This window comes from Microcebus murinus, chromosome X, assembly GCF_040939455.1.
Source record: "Microcebus murinus isolate Inina chromosome X, M.murinus_Inina_mat1.0, whole genome shotgun sequence".
NCBI classification, from domain to species: Eukaryota; Metazoa; Chordata; class Mammalia; order Primates; family Cheirogaleidae; genus Microcebus; species Microcebus murinus.
In genome coordinates, this window is record NC_134136.1 from 94,978,426 (window position 1) to 95,002,743 (window position 24,318).

General features: G+C 40.8%; 1 protein-coding gene across 3 annotated transcripts in view; it reads right to left on the reverse strand.

Annotated features, from left to right (window-relative positions):
* SH3KBP1 (SH3 domain containing kinase binding protein 1) overlaps positions 1-24,318 on the reverse strand; it is a 311,729-nt gene that overhangs the window by 127,404 nt on the left and 160,007 nt on the right. For 2 of the 3 annotated variants that reach the window (XM_012784664.3, XM_012784665.3), the window contains 2 exons: positions 19,079-19,208; positions 7,488-7,693 (listed from right to left, as the gene is read on the reverse strand). In XM_012784664.3, coding sequence (XP_012640118.1) covers positions 7,488-7,693; positions 19,079-19,208 — 336 coding nt within the window. Of the gene's footprint in view, positions 1-7,487; positions 7,694-11,286; positions 11,362-18,484; positions 18,542-19,078; positions 19,209-24,318 lie in introns of all 3 variants that reach the window. The other variant, XM_012784660.3, reaches the window with a different exon arrangement.

The following is a 24,318-nucleotide window of genomic DNA, read 5'->3' on the forward strand; positions in this document are numbered from 1 at the left end:
TATAATACTGTTTCTGTTTCCCTTTCCCTATCAACTCCTTTCCCTTCCTTTTTCTAAATAAGGAACTATAATAGAGACACTCTGGGGAGAGAGATACCCAAGTGTGAAAATCCTGAACACTTCATTCAGCCCAGGAAACCAGTAGGTATTATAATACCATCTGCTCATCAAAAACCATGGATTTTCCAACAACTCAAGAGATGTCACATAATCATTTTCCAACCAAAATAAGGGACATCCAACACTGCAGGTCTCAGGTAATCACAACAAGGTTTTGACCCAGTTGTGTTTCATGAGTCAAAGGATTTATCATTAGCTCCTTAGATCTTAGAGCTTATTTCTAGTCTTCAAAGGATTAGGGAGATAGATCTCTCATTTTTAAGGAACTAAGATCATGCATCACTTTAGATGTTTACATGCTTTAAATTTACTTAAGTATAAAGCTTGATGAATTTTTACTAGACTGGATTAAAAAGGCTACCTGAGACATGTATGAAAATATTAAAATTCTCTTACTGCAATTTAACTGATTAAAAATCAATTAGTGACTTATACACGAGTTTAATTGGAATTCTGTCACAAGTAAAAGCTACAATGTTGATATCATAAAGGCATTAATTTGGGCAACTGTGATTCTATAAATGAGATTCAAGATAATGAGAGTTTAAAATGACTGTCACAAACACAGCATCTAGTAGAAAAACAAAATTCTTTCAAGAGAGAGATGTCAGAAGTCACTAATGTAAATCAGCTAAGACAGGAAGACCATGGAAAAGGAAGCTTCTTGTAGGATTTCTTTGTAGGGGAGCCAGTAAACAACCAACCTGGCAAACCATGGAGTTTCAAAATATCTTTTCCAACCAGGCACAAAAGACTGGCTTTTCCCAATAATCAAGAGTGCCAAGACTGGTAGTGCCTAGAGAGCCTGGGCGTGGAATGAGCTGGCACCAAAAAGCCAATATTATTCTCCACAAAACCATGTCAGCTTAGGTCCTGGGACTCATCCAAGTACCTGTAACTTACCAATCCATGAGTGACATCTGACACTCCTTTCCCTAAGTGGTTGGTCAGGACTGATCATCTGCATGACTCATAAAAAGGGAAGGAGTTTAGAAAAAGAGAGTAGGGGCCAGGCTGAGGTCACAGGGAAACTGCCTGATGAGGAAATTCCTGCTCAGGTCCACAGGTAGGACATAGAGGTAGCAGATGCCTTCATGAGAATAAGGTGTTGTCTGGGCTGCTTTCTTGCTCATAACCTTCCAACCCAATCTCTAGGCTGATGACTCTCACACCTGCATCTACTGTTCTCTCCCAATCGTCAGAGGTATTTATCCATCTGCCTGCTGGATGCCTCCCCTTGATACTGTCTCACAAATACCTCAAAATCCAGCTAGTCGAACCCATGACCTTCCTTCTACAATACCTTCTTCCTCCAGAAGAGGGAAGTTTTCTAATCAGGAAATAGTACTACCATCCACCCAGCTGCTTAAGCCAGTTACCCAAGGCATCACCTTCAAGTCTTCCCTCTCTATTATCTCCTACATACTATCAAACTTCTTGATTCTACCTACAAAATATTTCCCTGAACCACCCATTTCTCTTGATGACAATGGTTCAAGTTGTCAGAGAGAACATATCCTATCTTGACGCTTGCTTCTATGTAAAGGGAATGCCAATGGACACACTGTGGACACAACTGGACACTCCTGGCATTCTCTTCTTTATTTACTCTCCCCCAGGAGAGTGGAATTACTCATCTGATAGGTGAATTTAGGAAAAATAAACTGGGCATGCTCAGCTCAGCCCGTCTCTTTCGTCCTCTTGGAAGTTGGCCGTCTCTGCTGTTCCTCAAAGGGCAGGTCCTTCTATCTCATATTGGCCCTAGCTAGTCCCATGTCACTGAGATTGGGTGGGTGAATCTGTCTAATTCTGGAGATCAGCTGGCAGGCCCATTTGTCTCTCACACTAATCTATATCTTCCAACTTTGCCTTCATCAGTAATAACCTTGCCATATATGTACAGAAAGATGCACAAATCATTATGTGTACAGCCTGAGTTTTCACAAAATGAAACAAGATCAACATAAATAGAGGGACATATCATGTTCATGTTCATAGATTGGAAAGGTATCAATTCTCACCAAAAGTATCTATAGATTCAATGCAATCTCAACCAAAATTCCAGGAGGTTTTTTGCTTTCTTTTTTTTTTTTTTCCAAAATGGGAATTGACAAGCTGATTTAAAAATGTAAATGAAAATGCAAGTGGCCAAGAAAAGCCTAGTTGATCTTGAAGAGGAACAAAGATTAAGGCAGTGTAGAATGGACTCAAGGACAAATAGACCAACAGAACAGAGAGTCCAGAAATGGACCCACTTATACACAGCCACTTAAGTTATGACAAACTTGATAGAGCTGTGCAGTGCAGAAAGCATGATCTTTTTGATAAACAGTGCTGGGTCAACTGGATATCCATACTGAAAAAAATTAGCAAAAATATTTTGATTCTCCATTCAGTGACTCATCATACTAATTAGTTGGTTTAGAACCTAGTGTGGGAGTGGCAGGCTATTTTTCAAGGAAGCCAATATAAGTTTCTGTCACCTCTCTTCTGAATTTTAGTCACCCTATCTTCTGTAATTTATTCCTCACACTGCAATTGGCATACTTGCTCTAAACCATCTATCTGATTATGTCATTTTCTTAAAACCCTTTGATAGTTCCCCATTGTTTTCAAGATCAAGTCCAACTCCTTAACAAGTCTCACAAGGCTCTTCATGATCTAGGCCCTGTTCCCCACCCCCCACTGAAGTCTCTACACCAGGCATCCTCAAACTACAGCCCACGGGCCACATGTGGGTGTTTTTGCCCGTTTGTTTTTTTACTTCAAAATAAGGTATGTGCAGTGTGCACAGAAATTTGTTCATAGTTTTTTTTTAAAACTATAGTCTGGCCCTCCAATGGTCTGAGGGATAGTGAACTGGCCTCCTGTTTAAAAAGTTTGAGGACCCCTGCTCTACACACTATCTGTGATATCCCGCTTCAAGGCATTTATGCATGATGCTCTTCCCACCTTAGTAACTATGCTCTTTTGCTTGATAAATGCCTACTGGACCCATGGTTCTCAACCTAAATATCACTTCCTGCAGGAAGTACCCCCCCACACACACACACACACTTTTCAGCCTTCCTAACAACTCACCCCTTCCTTCCACGCCTGTGGGCTACTGCAGCGCAGCACTGTGTTCTCAGTGATGGTGGCATTTCCCACACTCTATTGTTATTGTTTGTTTACTTTTCTGTAGCTCCCTGAGGGCAGTGATCTGGTCTCCCTTAGCACTGCATCCCCAGTGCCCAGCATATAGATAGCGCTCAATAAACACTAGTTCAAATGAGTCACACTTACAATTTACAAAGTATTTTCAACTACATGTCATTTTTTTGAAGTCCTGTGAGGTAGGATAGGTAAAAAGAATATTGCCATTTTACAGATGGCCCAACTGAGGCCAACTTTGTCAAGGTCAATCAGCTAGAACAATGGTACCACTCCCCCTTTTATCATCGGATATTTAACGTGCTTCATCTTTAGCCACAGAGTATTTTCCATTATTTTGATACAGCACATATTTACATCTGAGCTTAAATGGTAAGTTTTGTCTAAGGTTCTTTTTTTTCCTTGAATCTTTTATCAATGAAAATTCCCAACACACACAAAAATAAAGTGTAATGAACCATCATGTATGTACCACCTGGTTTCAACAATTATCAGCTCATGATTAATCCTATCTCCTCTATGCCCCACCTACTCTTTCATCTTCTGGACTACAGGAAGCCAATTCCAGACATTGTATCATCGCATCTGTAAATATTTCAGTTAAATGGTACATTAAATAAATCATCCACAGATATACCCATTTGGTAGTATTCAAAAGATTCATAAATGAGGTCCTTCCTTATAGCTTAATAAGTGAAGCAAGAATACCTACACAAACTATTTATTTATTCACAGTTGGTGGAAGGATGTTATGCAATCTATCTCCTGGTATATAATCTAATTACCTACTCTCAGTAGGGTGATATGGATTAAAACATCGGTAAGATAAGCACAAAATTACCTACTGACTCACAAAAGTGGATCGTAATACTTCACAAATTGAACAAAGTATAATATGATGCTTACAGCTATTAATAATTGTCAGATTATCAGATTCCCTTTTTTCTTCATCCAAGTTATCAAATCAGCCATGTCAAAAGGCCAGCTGTCCCGGCCTAAGCAAGAGACCTGCTTGGGCCTCACCTACCAAATGGTGTCACATGAGATCCAATTTGTGCTTCTGTAAAATCAAAAGAGCAAGCTCAATTCTCAAAGGAAATTTCCTTCCTTAAACATAAATCTTGGACACAAAACCATCTCAAAAGTGATGAGAACCAGGTTGTATGCTAACAAAACAATATCACATTCATCAGCTCTTGTGCCAGGTTATGCAATCACATAATGGATCCATAAATCTATGCAACTATCTACGGCATCAACAACAGGGGAGTGGAGATAATTTCAAATCCTCTTAGATTTTGTAAAAATTGTCTGCAGCCAGTAAAGCCAGCTGGGAAGTTTATGTTTTCCCCAGAGGCTTCATAACGAGAAGTGGGTTAAGGGAGCTTCCAGCACATGGTTTCATTCTGCAAATAAATCACGTACATATCTACAGGTTGAGTATCCCTTATCCGAAATGTTTGGGACCAGAAGTATTTCCAATTTCAGTTTTGGGGGGATTTTAGAGTATCTGCAGAATACATACAGGTTGAGCACTCCTAATCCAAAAATCTGAAATCTAAAACGTTCCAATGATCATTTACTTTGAGCATTGAGTCAGCACTTAAACTGTTTCTATTTTGGAACACTTCGGACTTCAGATTAAGGATGTTCAATGCACACGTGTGTGCGTGCACACACACACATATGTCTGATGAAGTTAACATTTCATGTTACCAATACCAATGCAATAAATCATCTGTTTTACGAAGATGCAGTGAACTATATTTTCAACCATACAACTTTTATATTTTCCCACCCAGTCCCCTCATTCCGCAGATGTCTGTAATCTCTAAAGTGCAACGTTAATATAGCTTTCAATATCAGTCACTCAACAAATATTTATTGAGCACCTACTATGTGCCACACACTTTTCTAAGCAACAAAACAAGTAATGAATGTAATAAAAATAAATACATTAGAAGATGGTACATGCAATGGAAAACAAAATATGCAGTGCCAGGAAGGGGGACGGGGTGGTGTTTGGGCAAAGACTGCAGGGAGCAAAGGGAGGCAGCCACATGGGCAAGTAGAAGCAGAGTGGCCCAGCAGAAACTGCCACGGCGAATGTCCCCCAGTGGGAGTGTGTGGGGTGTGTTTGAGGAAGAGCAAGGAGGCCCGAACGGAGTAAAAGAGAGGTGAGCACAGGCAATAATGAGGGTTAGCGCCAAGTGAGGACTTTCACTTTTGTTCTCAGGGAAGCCTGGGCAGGCAGGGCTGCAAGCAGCCAAGTGTTTTCAAAGGCTCGCCCCTGGCTTTGCTCTTGAGACTAGACTGTAGGAAGCAGAGAGCCCTAATGGGGAGCCGTGGGAGTGATGAGACGTGGGTGAGTGGATGCTGGACACAGTTAGAGGGAAGAGCTGATGGGATTTCCTGAGAGAAAGAAGAGTCAGGGACAACCCCAGGGTTTTTTGTCCTGAGCAATGCAGCGGGGGCTGGAATGGCAGTGCCTTCAGCTGAGATGGGGACAGCTGTGGGTAGAGAAGTTGGAGAGGGATAATGAGTTCAGGTTTGGACAAATGGATATGAATTTAAGATCTCCAAACAGAGATATTAAAGTAGGCAGTTGGACATAACAGCTCTGGGCTTCAGGGAAGAAGTGTGTGTGCTGAGATATAAACTTGAGAGTACTATATTTGACATTGACATTGCTGTTAATAATAACCCAATTTATTAATAGCAGATAAAACTAATAGCAATAATAAAGTCTCACACACACACACACACAATCTCCTCCTACACAGGCAAGAACAAGAATCATAAAACAAATGAAAGGAACAAATTGTTTGCTGACTGAATCGATGGTCATTTTCACTTCGACCATTTGAATAAAATGAAGAAAAACTACATCCATTGTTCTTTCCCAGGATGGGGACTTGCTCTTTTGCAAATATTTACAGGAATCTGAATGTGACCATGTGAAATACAAGTGAGCAAACAAGCTGGGATACTAACTAGATAGTTTTCAGATCTTGAAAAATATCACATATTGATTGCTAAAAGGAACAATGTTGGCTCAGAGAAGCATCAACAAAAAAAAAAAAGAAAGAAAGAAAAGTTTCAATGGAACAGTCCTTAATTTCTAGGTATCTGCCCTTTCTGCTTTACTCATCTTTAAGGGAAGTAAGTGTCGAAAACGTTTCCTTTTTCAGAGTCTGCTTCTAACACATGATGACACTGGGCAAGGTTGCTGGGGGTGGGTAGGTGGGGAGTGGAAGTTCTACAACTGCAGAAGATGATGTACTCTAAAATTTCATCTCCCCCCAAAATGAAAAACACTTAAAAGCCACCGATAAACCTGCATTAGAGATGTTGCCAATACCCCATCCTCCAGGCCTGCTGGCACAAACGTCAAAGCAAAACTTTCGGCACTAAATCGAATTAACAAACATTCCTTAAGCACAGCACGAGTGTAGCCTATTACAATCTGGAAAATTCCACAGTATTTATCAACTCCCAAGCAAGGCCGCGACGCTTAGAAGTACACCACAGTAGACGTCATTAGCAGCCACAAGTGCGAGGGCCCTGGGTGTGTTGCTGTGGCAACCGCGTACTCAGCAGCAACACGCTGCCTGCCTCTCACCGCCGACCCAGAGCCAGAGGCGAGGGAAACAGCCAGCTTCCTGATGGTGACAACCCAGGGAGTCACAGCACAGGCCATCTCCATCATTCACATCCGCGGGAGACTTCCTTTCAGCAAGTCTGAAATTGTCTCCCCCTGACTCTTAGAGAAAAAAAACGCACAATTCATTTTCTCTGTTGCAGAACCACAGTCGACACACCCAATCACAAAGCAGTAGTGATATGTACAAGGAGAGGGGAGAGCTTGGCAGGTGTCTGAAAAGTGTCAGGGCCACGTGTTTAGCTGGGTCCAGGCACGAGGGGTTTTTCCAGGAAGGAGATGAAGACATGCTGGTCTATTTGAAAAGTCACCCTGACAAGCATTCCCTAGAGAGATCAGTAAGACAGCAAGCAGCAACTAGAGCACGAGCCTTTCGAGGGAAGTCATTCCCACACAGAGGCAGAGCTAAAAAAGGAGAGGACAAATAGCTAGTACGTGAGGACGCTGAAACCCCAAAAGAGACATCAGAAGCCTCTGGCTCCAAATGCCACAGTGTATTAATACTTTTGGACATTTTGCTTTACGTTGAAATCAAACAAACTGTTGAACATACCTTTTCCATTGGCAGGAAGTCATTTTCTACTTCAATTGACCTTGGTCTTAGTTTGATTGGCTTGTCTTTGAAAATATCACCAAAGCCCACTCCCTTCACTTTCTTGGGCTGGATTGCTGCAGTTGCCACTGTCCCGTTGGCACCTTCTGACTTGGTGCTGCTCGAGTCACCCCCATCGCTCTCGGAGCCTGTGGTTTCCCTTAAACCTGTCAAGAGGGGGGATGGGGAGAGAAAGAGCTCAGAAATCAGCCAGAGCCCTGAAGAAGAACTTCACAGCCAGCCAGGAACCACCTCTCAAAGTGTCACTGGGTATAGGATAACTTGTACTGGGGCTTTTCGTATTAAGTGTGTTGAGCAGCTTGGCTGGCTCTCAGTTTTGTTTGATCTTCCCACCCCTAGCCTTTAATTTTAAGAAGTGAATCAAAACAAGTTTTCAGAAAATCTAATTCCAAAGCAGATCTCTTTGTACATGTGAAATTTTACCCCTCTTCAGCCAAAGACTGGTTCTGATCCAAATTTATTTGGTTCAATAACAACCCTTTCCACCCACCTCCTTGCATTCCCGCCCAGTCAATACCACATACTGTACCTCCAATCTCTATGACTCATGTCAATTAGCAATTAGCAATGAAAGTAACATTTCCTAAAGGGAAATTGTAAAGCTAAAAGCCATTTAAACAAATTAGCCATTAAAGAAACCACACAAAATTATAACTGCCAAAGAATTAAATCTCTTTGGATGGCTTCACAAGGAATAAATGCATGCAGACAGGTTTCTCTACGAAAGCATTAAACCAAACTTGACATTAAGATGGTTTCACTAGCAAGATGATCCTGTTTGTTAAAGAGGGAAAGGAAGCTGCCCTCCCAGAGGCCAGAATCCTCCAACCCTACTACAGCTCTTCTTCCCTCCTATAACACCAATTGTTTTCTCAAAGCTGAATCCGTTTCCAAAGAAGAACACTGGGAACAGGACACTCTTCTTTCGACCTCTCATGGCAGGGTGTTGGAAGTCATAAAATACTTATCAGCGAGACAACATGGACACTTACCTCCCCAGATTCTTTTTTTCCCCAGGCTCTGCCCACAATCATGCTCCTAAAAGGAAGAGCCTATCTGTGTCTAGTTAATTTCTGGCTATACATTCTTTCTTTCATGGTCAGTACATCAATTATGCCATCGAAGGGCAAGATTCAAAGAATATTTTATGGAATACTAATTTCTGTCATCAAACCTGTCTCTGAAAGCCTCTAGATATATCGGATAGCTCCTGAACGTTTACTACATATTTCCTGATCACAACGTTGCCTTTGGAAGGAAAGCACACCATCCAATTTTGATCTCTATTAGCCAATCGTACATTATCTTCCTACAGGTAAGGCAGCCTCCTAGTCCATAAGAATGATACACCAAATAATTGCTCACATAAAATGTCATAAAATGTTGAAGTCATTCAAATAAGGAAGTCTCAGTGCAGGAAGAAACTGTTAAATGAAAACAGACAAGATATATAGAAAGGTCATTATAAATTGCTAACAAGTTTCAAAATCAAATCCTTAAAACAATGGTTTCATATGTTGTTGCTGCTGTTTTCCATAAAATGGTATTTTTAAGCCAAAAGGGTGGGGGAGGAAGAAGATCCCTGGTGCACATTTTAATTAACTAAAGAGCAGCATTTGTGAGCAAGAACAGAGAACAGAACAATGAGGAGCAGCCCACAACAATGGGGTCGGCTGCAATTCACATGACTGGATTTGAGTGTGCAAACATGAAGAACCCCCCCCCATGAGTTATTCATTCGTGTGTTTATCTGTTCATTGTTTTTGGAAATATCCCTGCTGGAGATATAATTTTGGAGTCTAAATATTGTGTCATTTCCCCTTTAACATGTTCTCATTTTGCTGTATGGATTTTTTTTTCTGTGTGATAAATGGCTTGTATTTTCTTTTCTGGTTTGGAAAGACCCATTTGAAGGTGAAGTAAAGAAATGACTAGTGGAAAGAAATTATCACCACCTCCCTCTCTGCCCTTCCCCCTACCAGAAGGCAGCAGGGCAGATAGATTAGGGCAAGTCTATTTTAGTTCTTCAAAGAGGAATTTGAAGGGTTCTTCCATCATTCCCCATTAGCTAGAACCACAATATTTTCAACCACTGTCATCCTGATTTCACTGAGCTCCTGGATTTAGGGATTTGCTGCCTTCCAGGCTCATCTTAATAACTTTATACTGATCACTGTGAGAAATACTCTACGTTACACAGGGAGAGGCTGCACATTCAACCACACAAGCATGAACCTAGGAAGGAAAGACATAGCAGATTTTTCTTCCGGAAATTCTGGCAACCCGGTTCTATCCCTTTTAAGTAAGTAAATTAAATATGTGAATATCTGTGTTGGGTGAAATAACTCAAAATCTACTTCCTTCTCTTTGAAGGGAAAGAAAGGTGACTTATTCACTTTCATGTCCGTGTGTGGTGCTGCATCTTGTAGGTACTGGTGCCCATCATACACATTATCCCATGAAATGTCCCCATGTCACGCTCAGAATGCCAGGTGACACTCTCAGGCAGTGCGACCCAGAGAGTGGACTGCAGACTGGGGCCAGTTCATGAAGGGCTCATCACGGTTAGGCAGTGGTGAGACAAGCTCAGGAAGTGTGCATGTTTGGCAATGCTTTTCATGTTTTAGCAGTGCACACTGGTGTGATTTCTAGACAAGTGGCTGGTGGGCTCCTCTACGTTAACAGGGCACAAACAATCTAGGTGCTGTCAAACTCCCATGATGAGGGACAGGTGGCACTCTGCGTGTGTACTGAAGTCATGTGCAGTAGGGCCATGCATCTACCCATGGTGGAATAGCAACAAAAATAATCTTCACTCCAGACATGGTTCTGGTGTTCATGTCTAAACCTCTTTCATCACATCTGTGCACTTATATATGTGTGCATATGTGTGTATGCACACTATGGTGATTGTTTTTCCTTCAAGGTGACAAAACGAACAAAGCTTCTTCATGTTGGCTTCTACCAGTCCTGTAACTGTCCATTTTTGTGGAATTTACCCTACTCTTCCAGCACTGATCAGTTGAGATCCATGAGCCATTTTTTAATTTTTAATTCAATACTCACATGTATCGTGCTTACTGTGTGGCAAGAATTGCTCGAAGGGCATCGTGAGATGAATTCCTTCATCTCATTCAGCTCCATCCCCTCAACTTTTTGCAGCCTTATTTCACAACCCAAAGGCTACACACATTGGTCCTGCCAAAAGAAGTCTGCCGTGTGGTGATTGGCTGAATGAACAAAGCAATGCACCTTTTCTGGCATGGACTTCCATGCCGAAGTCTTATTTCTTTGAACCACGCAATGGCAAAATGGTTTATTGGTTTCTGATGACCCAGTTAAAAAAAAAAAAAAGCAGTAATCATGAAAGGTTGACATCTCTGCGGGAAGCCATCTCACACCACCCTAGAAGCCCAGAGATACTGGTACAAATACGTATGCCATGACAAATGCTACTGCTCCCTTCTCGGCACGCATGGTTCATGCACACATGTCACATACACGAAAGAGGCATAAAGCAAACAAGAAAGCGCCAGGGGCTGGTGGTGGAAGTGTTCCTGTAGCACGCGCCAAGGAGATGGCACTTATCTTAGGCAAATAAGTCCATGTCCTTGGATAAGGGTATTCACACAGACACTTGGCATAAGCATGAGCAGCTCAGGAAAGGGCAGCTGCATGAAAAAACACAAGTACCCAGATCTTATCTTTACAATTGCCTCCTGCTGTTAAGGTCACTCACTGTAATAGCGTCTGTGGCCCTCCGTCTTTCCCGGTGCGGCTCGGTACAGAATTGTCCCTTCAAAGGTAGTCTTTCCTGACAGTGAATGAGAGAAGAGAAGGGGAGAGAAAAACAAGAGAAGGGGAAGGGAGAGCAAATGATGGCAAAAGAAGGAAGAGGAAGAGTCTTTAACTGCACTTGCCTTCAATGAATCCACTGCAAGAGCTTCATCCACAAAAATTAAGTAGAGACCATTAGGCAGAATTTAAGAGTGTTACAGAATGAGCCCAAAGTCCCCATGCAACCAGGATGGCAATGAGTACCTGGAATTGGGGCTTGCCTCTGCAAAGGACTGGCATGTAGATTGTGCCCAGTTAAAACCTGGAAGCTACTTCAACATTATAACTAAAGAATTGAGGAAAATCTCAATTAACCAGAGGGAATCCAATCCAATCATATTCCTTAATTAACTCAACTGTTACAGCACAATCTTCTCTTTGGAAAGTCTGATCTAAGCATAATACAGATTTAGGCCCATTATCTTTTATCCTCTACCCCTGGAGCCCTATATGATAAGAACCGATATTCATGTCCCCAATATTCGAAACAAGACATAGAATTCTCTTTAAGAGATTTGTCATCTTCAGTATCTTTAAGCAAGAAAATACATTAATATACTAAAGGGAATGTTTCACCAGTGAGGTTTGAAACCAATAGCAACATAAGGGGTTTTCTGCTTAGTACTGAGGACACCAGAAAACCCTATTTCTTGAAACATCTTAATTGAGGTTTTGCTTTATTAGTCATGAAACTGTACTTAAGCATGAGGACAAAGGACTCATCCAGTGTCAAATGTCAGTTTTTCTTTTTCTTTTTTTGTTACAAGTAAAGGTTATCAACAGCATAAGACTGAACACGTGGGTAAAGCTCAAATATCTCTGAAACCATAAGTAAGTACACAGAATATACACATACTACTGCCCCAGTTTGAGTGTACCTCCACCCACCCTCCCACCCACACACACACACACCCTACAGAGAGTACCATTGGCGGGTAAAATGATTTGCTAAAGGCAAAACTCAAGTAATAAATGCATTACTCTAAATTTTCTAAGAAGTAAGTTCTATTATGGCTGTGAATTAAATACTCAAACAGAAGCGAGTCATACAGCTTCACAGTAAGTCTGAGGGATGGAAAGGTAGGCTACCTTTACAGAGAAGCACAGAGTAGAACTGAGAGGGAGAGAGCAACTTGCCTCAATTCTTAGAAACACTCTATATGAAAATGGGGACCCAACAGGAACCATAGGGTCAACTTCTGGGCCTTGGCACTCCTAATATATGAAAGGAATCATGAATGATCAGACCAACAACTTAAATGGGACCAGGTATTTCTAATTACCATGTCCTATAGGCAAGGTGGTACACCCTTCTTTTGAAATCTGCCCCTTTTTGACAGATTAGCTCCATCCAATCAAAGCAAAAACTTAGGCATTCAAATTGCTAACTATGTACGAATCCAGAGAAACAACAGAGCGTTTCGTGTTCTTGTTAGATCTGAAGTTCTTGAGGACTTTGATGACAAAATCAGAACAAGTAACAGTGGCTCATTTTCATTTGAGCAAATTTTTTATTCTGTTTAACTTGTCATTAAGTTAACATTGCTCCTAAGGAACATGGCTGTTTTTGTGAGCTAGGCCCTATAAAACTGAACAGCACCAGTCTTCTCAGTGTCAGAAGAAAAGTAAGAGTGAGGAAAAAAAATCAGTATTTCGATAACATTCCTTCAAGTAAAACAGAACTTCTCTGTATTCTTCCCCAGGACCAAGTCTGAGAATCACTGAGGTAGACCATGGCCCTGATGTTTCTGAATGGTCAAGCCTTGCTACAAAGTTTCTGTGTCCACTGGAGCAAGGCGATCTGAGAAGCAGCCTGGGCAGAGGCTGAGTGGGGACATAGCCACCCTATCTGAAGAGCAAAAGTGACAGGCAATTGGAAAGGTCATGAATATGAGTGTTATCTTACTGGAGGAAATACTGTACCATCACTATTAAATATTAGTACTTGAGGGCAGAAAACATTATAAAAGGGAAGCATTTTAAAATTTAAACACAAAATCATATGCTTATGCTAGCATCTAACTTTGCCTGAAACTGTTTAGTCAATTTGCTAATTGTTCCTCATTGCTAATAGAACATCATACCCAAAACAAATATCATCTAATATTAAAAAGAAAAAAAAATCTAGTGATGCCACAGAATGGGATCTGTCAGCCTAGCTTTCTTACAGCTCATGAAACACAATATTTCTGTATCATGGGAGTGTTTTGCCATACATTTTAAAAAGCCATCTTCATCTTTGTCTTAGCCTGACCAATCACTAAAGTATTGGAACCCAAACTTATTAAATAAGGAATTAGGAAAATAAAAAATTCCACTGAGGGGGAGAAGTGGGGAAAAAAAAAAGAAATTCCATTCAAATAGAAAACTCGTGGTTATTAAAGGTTATAGAAAAAAAAAACAAACTTTCTCCCTCTGAAGATTATGGAAAATAACTGAAAATGTTTCTGTAGCCGTAGGACTTAAAAAAAAACAGGAATATTTAGTTTTATAACAATCAAATGAAAATAAACAACATAAAAGATGTAAAACACAGAAAAAATATTTATATCTTAAATGTGAGGCAATATTGTATAAAATTGAAATTGGACAACAGTCATATCTGCATTTTTTGTCATTACACATGATTTAGTCAACAGCAGCATATGCAAAATTGTAACTAAAAAGGCAGTTTATTAATCATGATCTGGGACAATAAGAAGAAATAAGCCAAACTGTATGGAGGTTTGAAGTTTGCCAGATGCTCTGTGAAAAGGTGAACTATTCCCACAATGGAGATGGCCTGAATGTAGAAGGCCTGAATGTCATTTTGGTCTCATCACTCAGAAGCCAGAGACTTAATTTCAGTGGACTTCAGTGTTTTTGTCTGACACCAGGCTAAACAATCTCTAAATTCCTTTCCCCTCCTAACATCATAAGATTCTGCCTGCACTATTAGTGTACTCACTTCCATGTTTTGTTTTATAAAAACCTAATTTACTAAACACTTTTTTTGACTATTGATCTGTTGCATGGGAGCCCTTTTTTTCTTTTTTTAATTCCTGGTTGACACCACTTTGCAAAACTTAAGGAGTGACTAGGTTTGGGAGATAATCACCAATGGCTGCTAACATTCAAAAAGAAAGATGGCCAGAGATTATGAGCCTCCAAATGGTCTATCCATCACCACCTAGGAAATGGGTTAGCAAAAAACCTGAATCTAATCAAGTCCCTAGGTCTGATTATCAATTTTTAGGAATATAAATTAAATGATACAGCAGAGATAAAATCAGCAAAAGCTAGATACCGTGAGAAACTAATGGACAAAGGAGTTCAATTTCTTCAGCAGAAAAAAAAACACACACACACAAGAATAAAGGAGATATGAAGGAGAAATCTACAGATTCAAAGAGATTGGAGACATAACAACTAATCACTATGCATGTACCTTATTTGCATCCAGAGTTAAACTAACAAATTGTATCCAAAAAGAAGACTTTAGGGAAAAGTGAACACCAACCATATGTTTAATTATTTTAAGAAATTATCGTAACTTTGTGTGTGTGTGTGTGTGTGTGAGTGTGTGTGTGAGATAATGGTATTTTAAAGACACTCTTTTATTGATACATATTAAATGTTTATGGATGAAATTATGTAATATTTGGGATTTGCTTCAAGATAACATGGGTAAAACGTGTGTGGGCTATAACTTTAACAAATTGGCTATGGGTTGATAATTGCTGAAGCTGGGTGATGGGTACACATGGGTTCATTAGACTATTATTACTTTTATATATGTTATAAATTTTCTATAATAAAAAGTTTATAAAAATCTTTTTGAAAAACTACCTTTAAGGTTTCATAAGTTCTGTTAATGGTAATGATGCTTTCAAATTTAAGTAGGCAACAAAGAGTTTCTGCTACTACATAACTACAAATTTTCTTCTCAGATAAAATGTTGAAACCAAAATATCAACTAATACAATTGCTGTAACTTTTTCCTGGAGAGATCAGATTACCCTGAACAAAGATCTAGGAGGGTTTAGAGATTTTCAAAATCAACCACCATATGTAAAACTACAGCAGAGTGAGAGAAAAGCAAGTTCAAGCAATTTTCACCTGTCATTCAAAGATAAAAATGCCTCCTTAGAGGAAAAAAGGATTCAGCAAGCATTTATTAAACACCTACCACGTGTCAAGCACTCTTGGCACACTTCCTGATAAATATAATGCCAATGTTTCTTCTGTCACATTCATCCATTGGTACACAAAACTCAGTAACTACCTCAAATACTTTCTGGAAGTAGAAATGTGAAGAGTATAAATACCAAATAAACATGTGCACATACAGAGGTGGTGCGTCTGTGTGTATCTGTGTGTGTGTGTAGATTATAAAGAGATGTACAAAGATTCACTGTACACAAGGACACAAGGTTCTCTTCATGTGTACCAAGATACAGATTTTATCTGTCTTTTTAAAAAGCCTTATCCTAATGTCTGGAAACATTTAAATTAAAAGGATTTTTATATGCTGTCACTATGATCCCTAAAAATTACCAATATGGCACAAACATTAGGAACTTACTCCCAAAGCCATATGTAAATTAAGCAATCTCTGTGAAAAACTGTAATTTATGAAGCATACTAATGGGCTGATCTAACAAAGACCTTGATTAAGGACATTTTAGCTCATACTAGAGTAAAAAGCTAGATGTCTTTTGCACATTAATTACATTTTGTCTTTTTCAGTCTTACAACAAAAGTAAATATGCCTTTACTATAATTATACAAGATGTTATCACTGGGGGAAACTGGGTGAAGGATACACAGGCCCTCCCTGTATAGTTTTGTGTTTGTTTTTGCAACTTCCTATGAATCTAATTATTTAAAAAACAAAAGTAAAGCGCATCGAAATTACTAATGCCATTTTCTGGGAGTAGAGAGTAAGCAGATTCATTCTAAAATCAAACCAAATGTTCTACTTAGAGAAATCCTATCAGTAACACAGTTTCTGCATGTGATCTGATCTGATGATATAAATTTTAACATTGTCACATGCTGAAGCAAATTCAGAGTGTAAATGGCTACTGAAGATCCTATCATAACAGTGAGAGATGCTATTTTGATCTTTCAGGGGGTATTTCAATTTAGCAATCTATAGGACATGATTCTCATGGCTGTTCTTCTATGAAGTCCTACAGACCCATGGGACTAGTCTCTCTCCCTTTGTGCCCCTCTCTTTTCCAGATGCCCTCAAGCACAGCACGTGGGGACCTTTCCTGAACTTCTGCTGATTTGTGTGTCCCTTTCTGCAATGTGAGCTTACTGAAGGGACCCTGTCCCTTACAGCAGGAGCCCTGTCTGATCTGTCTCTGTATATCTTCAGTGCCTGGTACAGTGCTTTAGTAACGATAGGAGCTCAATAACTGTACAATGAATGAAGAATAGAAGGGAAAAGAAGGAAGGAGAGAAAGAAGAATGGATGGATATAGACAGACAGATGGAGAGAGGGGCCTGCTTTTCCTTAACTGTACCTACAGGAAGATTACAAAAGCCATGTAACTTTTATCAGAGCATCCATCCTTCTTAGGAGACCATGTCTCTCCAGGAACTTCAAAATCTCAACAATGGACAGACTCCATTGGCAACTAAACATGGCTGCTGAAACCACTTGGGCTGTCCTGGTCCTGACATGGAAGGCTTTTAATTGAATAAGTGTTAAGGAGGGGAAGCCTCTAGAAGAGAAACTGCCCCTTCTGAGCCAGTGAAGTAAGGCCAAATGATTGGAAGACCGTTCCAGCCAGCCTTCTAATCCTCCTACCCCAGGAATCCCAGCAGCAAGTGCTTTGAGCTGAGGAGTCAGGCAGGATCAGCTGTCTGTGTTACTGACTTGGAATGAGAGGAGACAGTTTTTTTCAATAGTTCCAAAAACATAAGAACCTAACCTTCCAGCTCTGGGAGCATAGCTAAGATGGCAGGACACCAAGAGGTCAAGGCTCTCCCCAAAATGGCTTGTGCAGTACCTCTCCAGATCTCCTCTGCATCACTAGAGGAATCCCAAAGTGATGTCCAAATGCAGACTTGATGTTTCAGCAAACGTGGTTATCAAACAGTGTGTAAACAGCCTCCAAGCAGCTGATACTAACTAGTTATGTCTCAAGAGCTATCTTGATTAACAACAACAGCTACTATTTCCTAAAGGTCTTCTATGGGCAAGGTGGCTTTTATACATTATTGCTACTGGAACTTGTAATGCACTTCCTCATGGAAATAATGTTTATAATGACCTGATTCAGTCCCCACTCCAAAAAATCCCATTCAATCCACAATGTCAGTGAGGTATGGTATTGTTATAAGACTTAATTACCAGGTACAATACTATTGCAGTGTACAAAATAAGATACCAGGGCAGCTAGAATTCTAATATCAATTTTGGGAGCAAGAGCAAGTACCACTATCATGGGATCAAACACACCTTCTCCCCTCCTGGCTGTTCTCGTTGGCTGGGCCATGTTAGTAGAGAATCACCCTGCCCCAAGTCAGAGAAGGCATCAGGAGCTTCAAGACATTCCATTTGCTCCAAAATCCCCTCCAGTCCTTCTTACTATAGACTCTCGGATGGAATAGGGTTCAGGGGTAGAAGGGTCCGAGGTGCCGGCAGTGGAGGGAAGGGGTATTGCTGAAGCCACTGAGCTCGCCAGCTGGTACTGCTGTTTCTATGTATGTCAGGCTGGATGGCTGAGAGCTGCTTAGACACTAAATGAAGAAGGTCACCTGAGCACTTCTCGGGAAATGGCTTTACCTCCATATGGGACATTTGTCTAATCATACTACTAGTTAAATAAAAAAGACACAAACTAACATGAGAACCCACCTCAAATCAGATTTTTTCCAAATGCAAATGAAGACATATAAGAATTATTTGGCAGGACCTAAGCTGTCCTCCTCTTGTCAGAAAGGAAAGTCTGCCACCCCGGGCAGTGCCACACCATGATGACACAGCCGAGCCTCCTACAACATTCACGCCTATGACCTTGGCTCAACACGGCACAAGAGATACACAGACGCCCACATTGGAAATTGGGTTAGCGACTGGGAGAACAAAGCTTCTCGGTCCTGACCTTTTGCTCCATGAGCCGGAAAGGGCAGCAGAGAAGCTGGAGGGAGACCTTCAGGCCCTGGAGAAAGAAAGACCTGAAGTTCGTTCTCGCCATCTCAGAAGGACACATGTGCTCACCCACGGTGGGGCCTGGACTCTCCGTTGTCAGACTTTTAAGGGAATTGGCATGCACTCATCTTGTCCACAACACTTCTCACCATCAGTGATTTTTTTTTTCTTGGTCATTTTTCTCCAAGTTCCTTAGAGGATACTGAGAAATACTGACAACCTCATTTGGTTCATTTTAAAAAATAATTACAAACTTTCAGTAAGCAACATTCTAGAAGTATATGGAGGCACAACAACATGCGCCACCCATGAGACAGTATTACCACAGCAGGAAGGCTGGCAGTCACCTATCCAGAGACATAAAGAATGTGTGGCTGCAGGTCACACCTTTATAGTGATAGATTTACTAAACTATAATGGGTTATGGTAACCAAAAAACATTTATGTCACAGCCTTTTGGCGTAGGATATGGAACAGAAGGGAGGCTGAGGCAGAGACCCGATGGCCTGCCCGCCCCTCTCCTGCTCAGTGGGGTAGACTTCCTTACTTGACTTGGACAGCTGCTCATCCTGGGAAATGCCGAGCTCATCTGACTCCCCTGACAGCTCCTTGATGAAGTTGGAAGGAAACATTCCAGTCTTCCCGTTGAGAACACCTTCCCACCATCCTTCTTCTACCTGCAGAGAAGCAAACAGAAGAACAGAGGTGCAGGGGTCAGGCTAGACATGGTGGCTCCCAGTCTCGTCTCCCATCCATATGGTATAGCATAGAGAACACACACACAGAGAGTAGATGGACCCAAAGCTTAAAACATAACAGGGAATGAGAAAACAGGCCATACAGAGTCTGAACATTCAGACTAAGGAAGAGGAGGTTAACCTGGGGTCCATAAATGCAAACAGACAAAAATTAATACTTCATTTTCGTTAGCCTCTAAGTGAAATTTGGCATTTTCTTTAATTATGAACATAGGTAACACAGCAATATTAGAAGGACTTGTGACTAATCACCAAACAAATCATAGATATTTTCACATCATATCATAGATGCAGTAGGTATCTCAAAATATCATCTCATTGCAGCTCTGAAATGGTGATAGTTATTATACCTGCTGAGAGACCTTTGGTATTTAAAGTATTAATAAGGAAACATAGATTGCTATATCAAAATTTGTTTTTGAAAGAGTTTGATAACTAATTCAATAGAAATGATTCCCTTTGCAATCCTATGTGTTTTATTGTATTCATTTAAAACCATTATTTGAAAACTGAGAATCATTTCCCCAGACTACCAACACTAACTTGATAGCTTAACAAAAACAATGAAGAATCCAAAGGAGGATAACTCAATCAAAAGGTAGAGGAGATTCCTGCAGGTTTCTGAAGGGTTCTAGGTTACCCCAGGATGAACTGGAAGCAGGTGGAGGGAGACAGGAAGGGCAGTGAGACTGCAATCATCTGGGTAGCGAGTGAAGGCCAGACTAGGGGAGCAGTGAGAATGGACAAAGCACATTTAAGGCCCTTTGAGGCATGAGCCAGCCTTGAGCCATCAAATATCAGGGACAGATGAGAAACAGTAAAAAAAAAAAAAAAATCATTTCTAGATTTTGTGATGGAGCCATTAGTAGGACAGCTAACCAGCTTCTTGGAGGAAAATAAGGGCATTTTGAGAACAAGCAAGTATTAAGTTACAAGCAGTATGGTATGGTATAATAGAAAGAGACCTAGAACCATTGGATTTTTTTTTTTTTTACCATAGTGCATGTATAGACAGTCCCTAACTTACAATGGGTCGACTTACAATTTTTCAACTTTATGTTGGTGTGAAAGCTATATGCGTTCAGTTGAAACCATGCTTCAAATGTTGGATTCTGATATATTATATGTTATTATGTTATATATTATATATTATATTATATATTATTCTGATAGTATAATAGTCTCTCCCAATGCTGGGTAGTGGCAGCAAGCCACAGCTCCCAGTCAGCCACACAACATGAGAGTAAACAACCATACCCTACAGCATGCTGTGTTGCCAGATGATTTTGCCCAACTATAGGCTAATGGAAGTGTTCTAAGCACGTTTGAGGTAGGCTAGGCTCAGCTGTGATGTTCGGTATGTTAGGTGTATTAAATACATTTCAACCTATGACTGTTTCAATTTACCATAGGTTTGTTGAGATGTAACCTCATTATGAGTTGAAGAGCATCTGTATTCCCAATCCAAATATCAATAAATACAATTTAAAAGCTAATATAATTCAAACAAAAAAAGGAAAATTGAATCAAAAGCCCAGTTCGAATCCTATCCTGAAACTTAGCAGTTATGTTATTGTATTCAAATTTTTTCTACCCAAATGAACACCATGTTCCCCATCTGTATAATGGAGACAATTAACACACTTCACAGTTGTTGTGTTTAGGCAGAACTTCAATCCATATTAGAGAGAGACGCATTATGATTCTACACTAGGGGCTGGGGATACAGAACTACATAGGACATGTTCCTATTTTTCTTCAAGAAGGGGACAATGTGCCAAGGTAGTGTGACTAACAAGTAGCAATGCAAGGCAAACAGATGAAAAAATACCATGACTTAGCACAAATCAAACTTGTTTCACAAAGTCAAGCTCACTGAGATCTGGGATGCTGAAGGAAGGCTTTGAGAAAAAAGAAATCAAAATTAAGGTAGGCCATTAAGAATAGAAAGGCCAGTTATAATTAGGAGAGGGAGTATGTGTAAGATATTCCAGAAAGCGAGGAGCTGGTGGAGCCTGTGGAATGGAAAGAACCAGAATGATACGTTTAGAGTATTCATTAGGGACTCAAGGGATACAGACTTGCCGAGTAGCAATTACATGTGTGTGATCACAAAATCTTTGGAAAAGAATCCAGACAACAGCATCCATGCACAACCAACTGTCCCAAAGACTATTCGACACCAAATCATGGCATTTAACAGCATTTCTCTTGAAATCGTTCCATGTCTCTATGCCAACTCCAGTGATATGTAATATTCTTTCAAGCAGCTTTTTACAGGATTACAATGGTTAGGTAGAGTCACCACAAGCCTGAGTATCAATAGTCACAGGACTTGTAGTGTGGGGTCCTTCATGCCAGTCCTGAATAAGAAACCATAAAATGACCTTCTCCTCGGAATCATACGGCAGGAAGGGAAAAACCAAGGGCACAAAACCACATAGGAGCAGTCCTTAGCACAATCCCTAACAGCACAGGGCAGCTGGGCTAGTTCCATTCTATTCAGGTTAAAAATATCTGAGACATTCCTGTTCCTCATAAAAAGTGGCTCTAGCCTGAGATCCCTGAGGTAAGCACTCCTGATGTGTAGGATCAATGGGCTGTCTGCTGAGAAAACAGGGGTATCTTTACCTCACCACACCCCATGTACCTGTAGCTCTACACAGCACAGTCTGAGAGGAGTGGCCTATGGGAAAATGGCAGAGCTCTATCATTAGCATGCGGTGAGGGGAGGGACAGACAATAAACCCACTGCACATCACTTGGGGGGCATATGTCCCATCATGAGCACCGTGGGTGCCATGCTGGTTTCTCTGTGAGCAGGGGTCTTCATTGGCCCCAGTACTAGTGGGAGCTGTTCAGAGCACTTTCTACAGCCTGCTGCTTTGGTCTCGAGATTGAGGCTGGGGAGATATGAGAAAAATGATACTTACCCTCACACTATACCAACTCCCTGCATAAAAATGTAGACACTGAAGCCCAGAGTGATTCCATTCATTCGTTCATTCATTCTAAGAGTAAAGCACCATGCATCACATGTTGAATGAATGAATGGAAGTCAAGGAAATCATTGGGGGAAATCCTCCATAAGGGCCTACAGAACCCTGATTTCCCTCCCTGCTCCCCACAAAAGGATTTTTCCTTCCTGTGAAGAACAAATGAGACTAAGAGACCCTAACTATATTGGCCACTGTTCTTAACTAGGTACTGCCATACCCAGGTCTGGGTGGCCCTCCCAATTCCACCAATAATTAATGAGCACCTATCTTGCACTGCCCCAGTACCTTGGGACAGATTAGTGAACACAGCAGATAAAGAGCCCATCCTCAAGAAGTTTCTGCAACAAAAAAGAGGAACACACAAAGCTGTACATACCCTGTGTAGAAATCAAGCTTGCTTATGTTTATGTCTCTATGGTTAAGGAGAGAAAGAAATGCATCTCTGGGGCCAGGCATGGTGGCTCACGCCTATAATCCTAGCACTCTGAGAGGCCGAAGAGGATGGATTATTGGAGGTCAGGAGTTTGAGACCAGCCTGAACAAGAGCGAGACCCTGTCTCTAAAAATAGAAAGAAATTAGGTGGATGACTAAAAATATATAGAAAAAAATTAGCCGGGCATGGTGGCACATGCCTGTAGTCCCAGCCACTCGGGAGGCTGGGGCAGAAGGATTGCTTGAGCCCAGGAGTTTGAGGTTGCTGTGAGCTAGGCTGACGCCACTGCACTCTAGCCCAGGCAACAGAGTGAGACTCTGTCTCACAAAAAAAAAAAAAAGAAGAAGAAGAAGAAGAAGAAATGCATCTCTTTGCAATAAAGTAGGGATTTTTCTACTCCAAGGAAAGTACAGTAATAAGGGGGGCAGATGCCTACCTTCTCCCCCTTCCCACTCATAAACAGTCTACTGCAGGGCTTGGCTCTAGACTGAGAACAAACCACACCTGCGTCCCTCTGTGATCAACGCAGACAGCTTTGAAGCCCATGGCTGTGCCCCAAGAACAAACCGTGCCTTTGACCCAGAGCTGGGAGCAGGGCAGCTTACACCTGGTGGTACTTGAGAATAATGAAATAAAATCACTTCACCAGTTTATATCCGAGTGTCCTGCAATTTCCATGTCTTTGCAATCAACAGCATCTAAGGGGGTTCAGGATCCAAGGGTATAGCTTCTAGGTCTTAGCCCTGTGGAAGGTTGGGCAAAAAACTGGGTGAATTTCAATACCCCCATCCCCACCCCGTCTTGCAAACTTTTTATCTGCATTTGTAAGGTGCTAAAGAAGTCTGACTGGAGAGAGGGCGTGGTACCTGTGGGTATCTAGCTATTCAGGACACTCCCTATTTATCATCCATGAAATTTTGCCTGCCAACTGTACTGAGAAGGGGAACAGCAAATTTACCAGGCCCAAAGTCTACCCGAGGGTACAAGTACCAAGAGAGAAAATCCTTTTAAGGACTGCTATAGCTTTTTTCATCCAATGAACACTTTGTTACCCACACCCCAGTCAGAAGGCCTGGGGCGGGAGGGCCACACAGGCGAATGAAGTCAGCTTCATTATTTCAAGAGCTGCTTTCCCCCATTCTTTCCATAAAAGAAAATCACCACATCAAACTCTAAGGAAAGGCCCATACCTTAAAACTGCTAACATTTTCCTCAAAATTTTTTCAGAAATAATTAAATGACAATTTCCATACTGGTCCTTTCTCTTACCTGTGAAAGGTAGAGGAAGGTATTTTGAACATTTTTGAAAGACTAGAAAAATATTAAGATCATTTTTTAAACTTTTTAAATTGAGGTATAATTTACATAAATGCATAGATTTTAACAATAAAGGTTGATCAGTTTTGACAAATGCCTGTTGTAACACACACCTCCACCAATAGAGCATTTCCATCATTCCAGAAAGTTCCCTGGGCCCCTTCCCAGCTAATTCAATTCTAAGCAATCACTAATCCGATTTCTATCACTTTTGATTAATTTTGTCTCTTCTGGAATGTCATATAAATGTGCTAAGACATAATTTAACTTAGCTAAAAA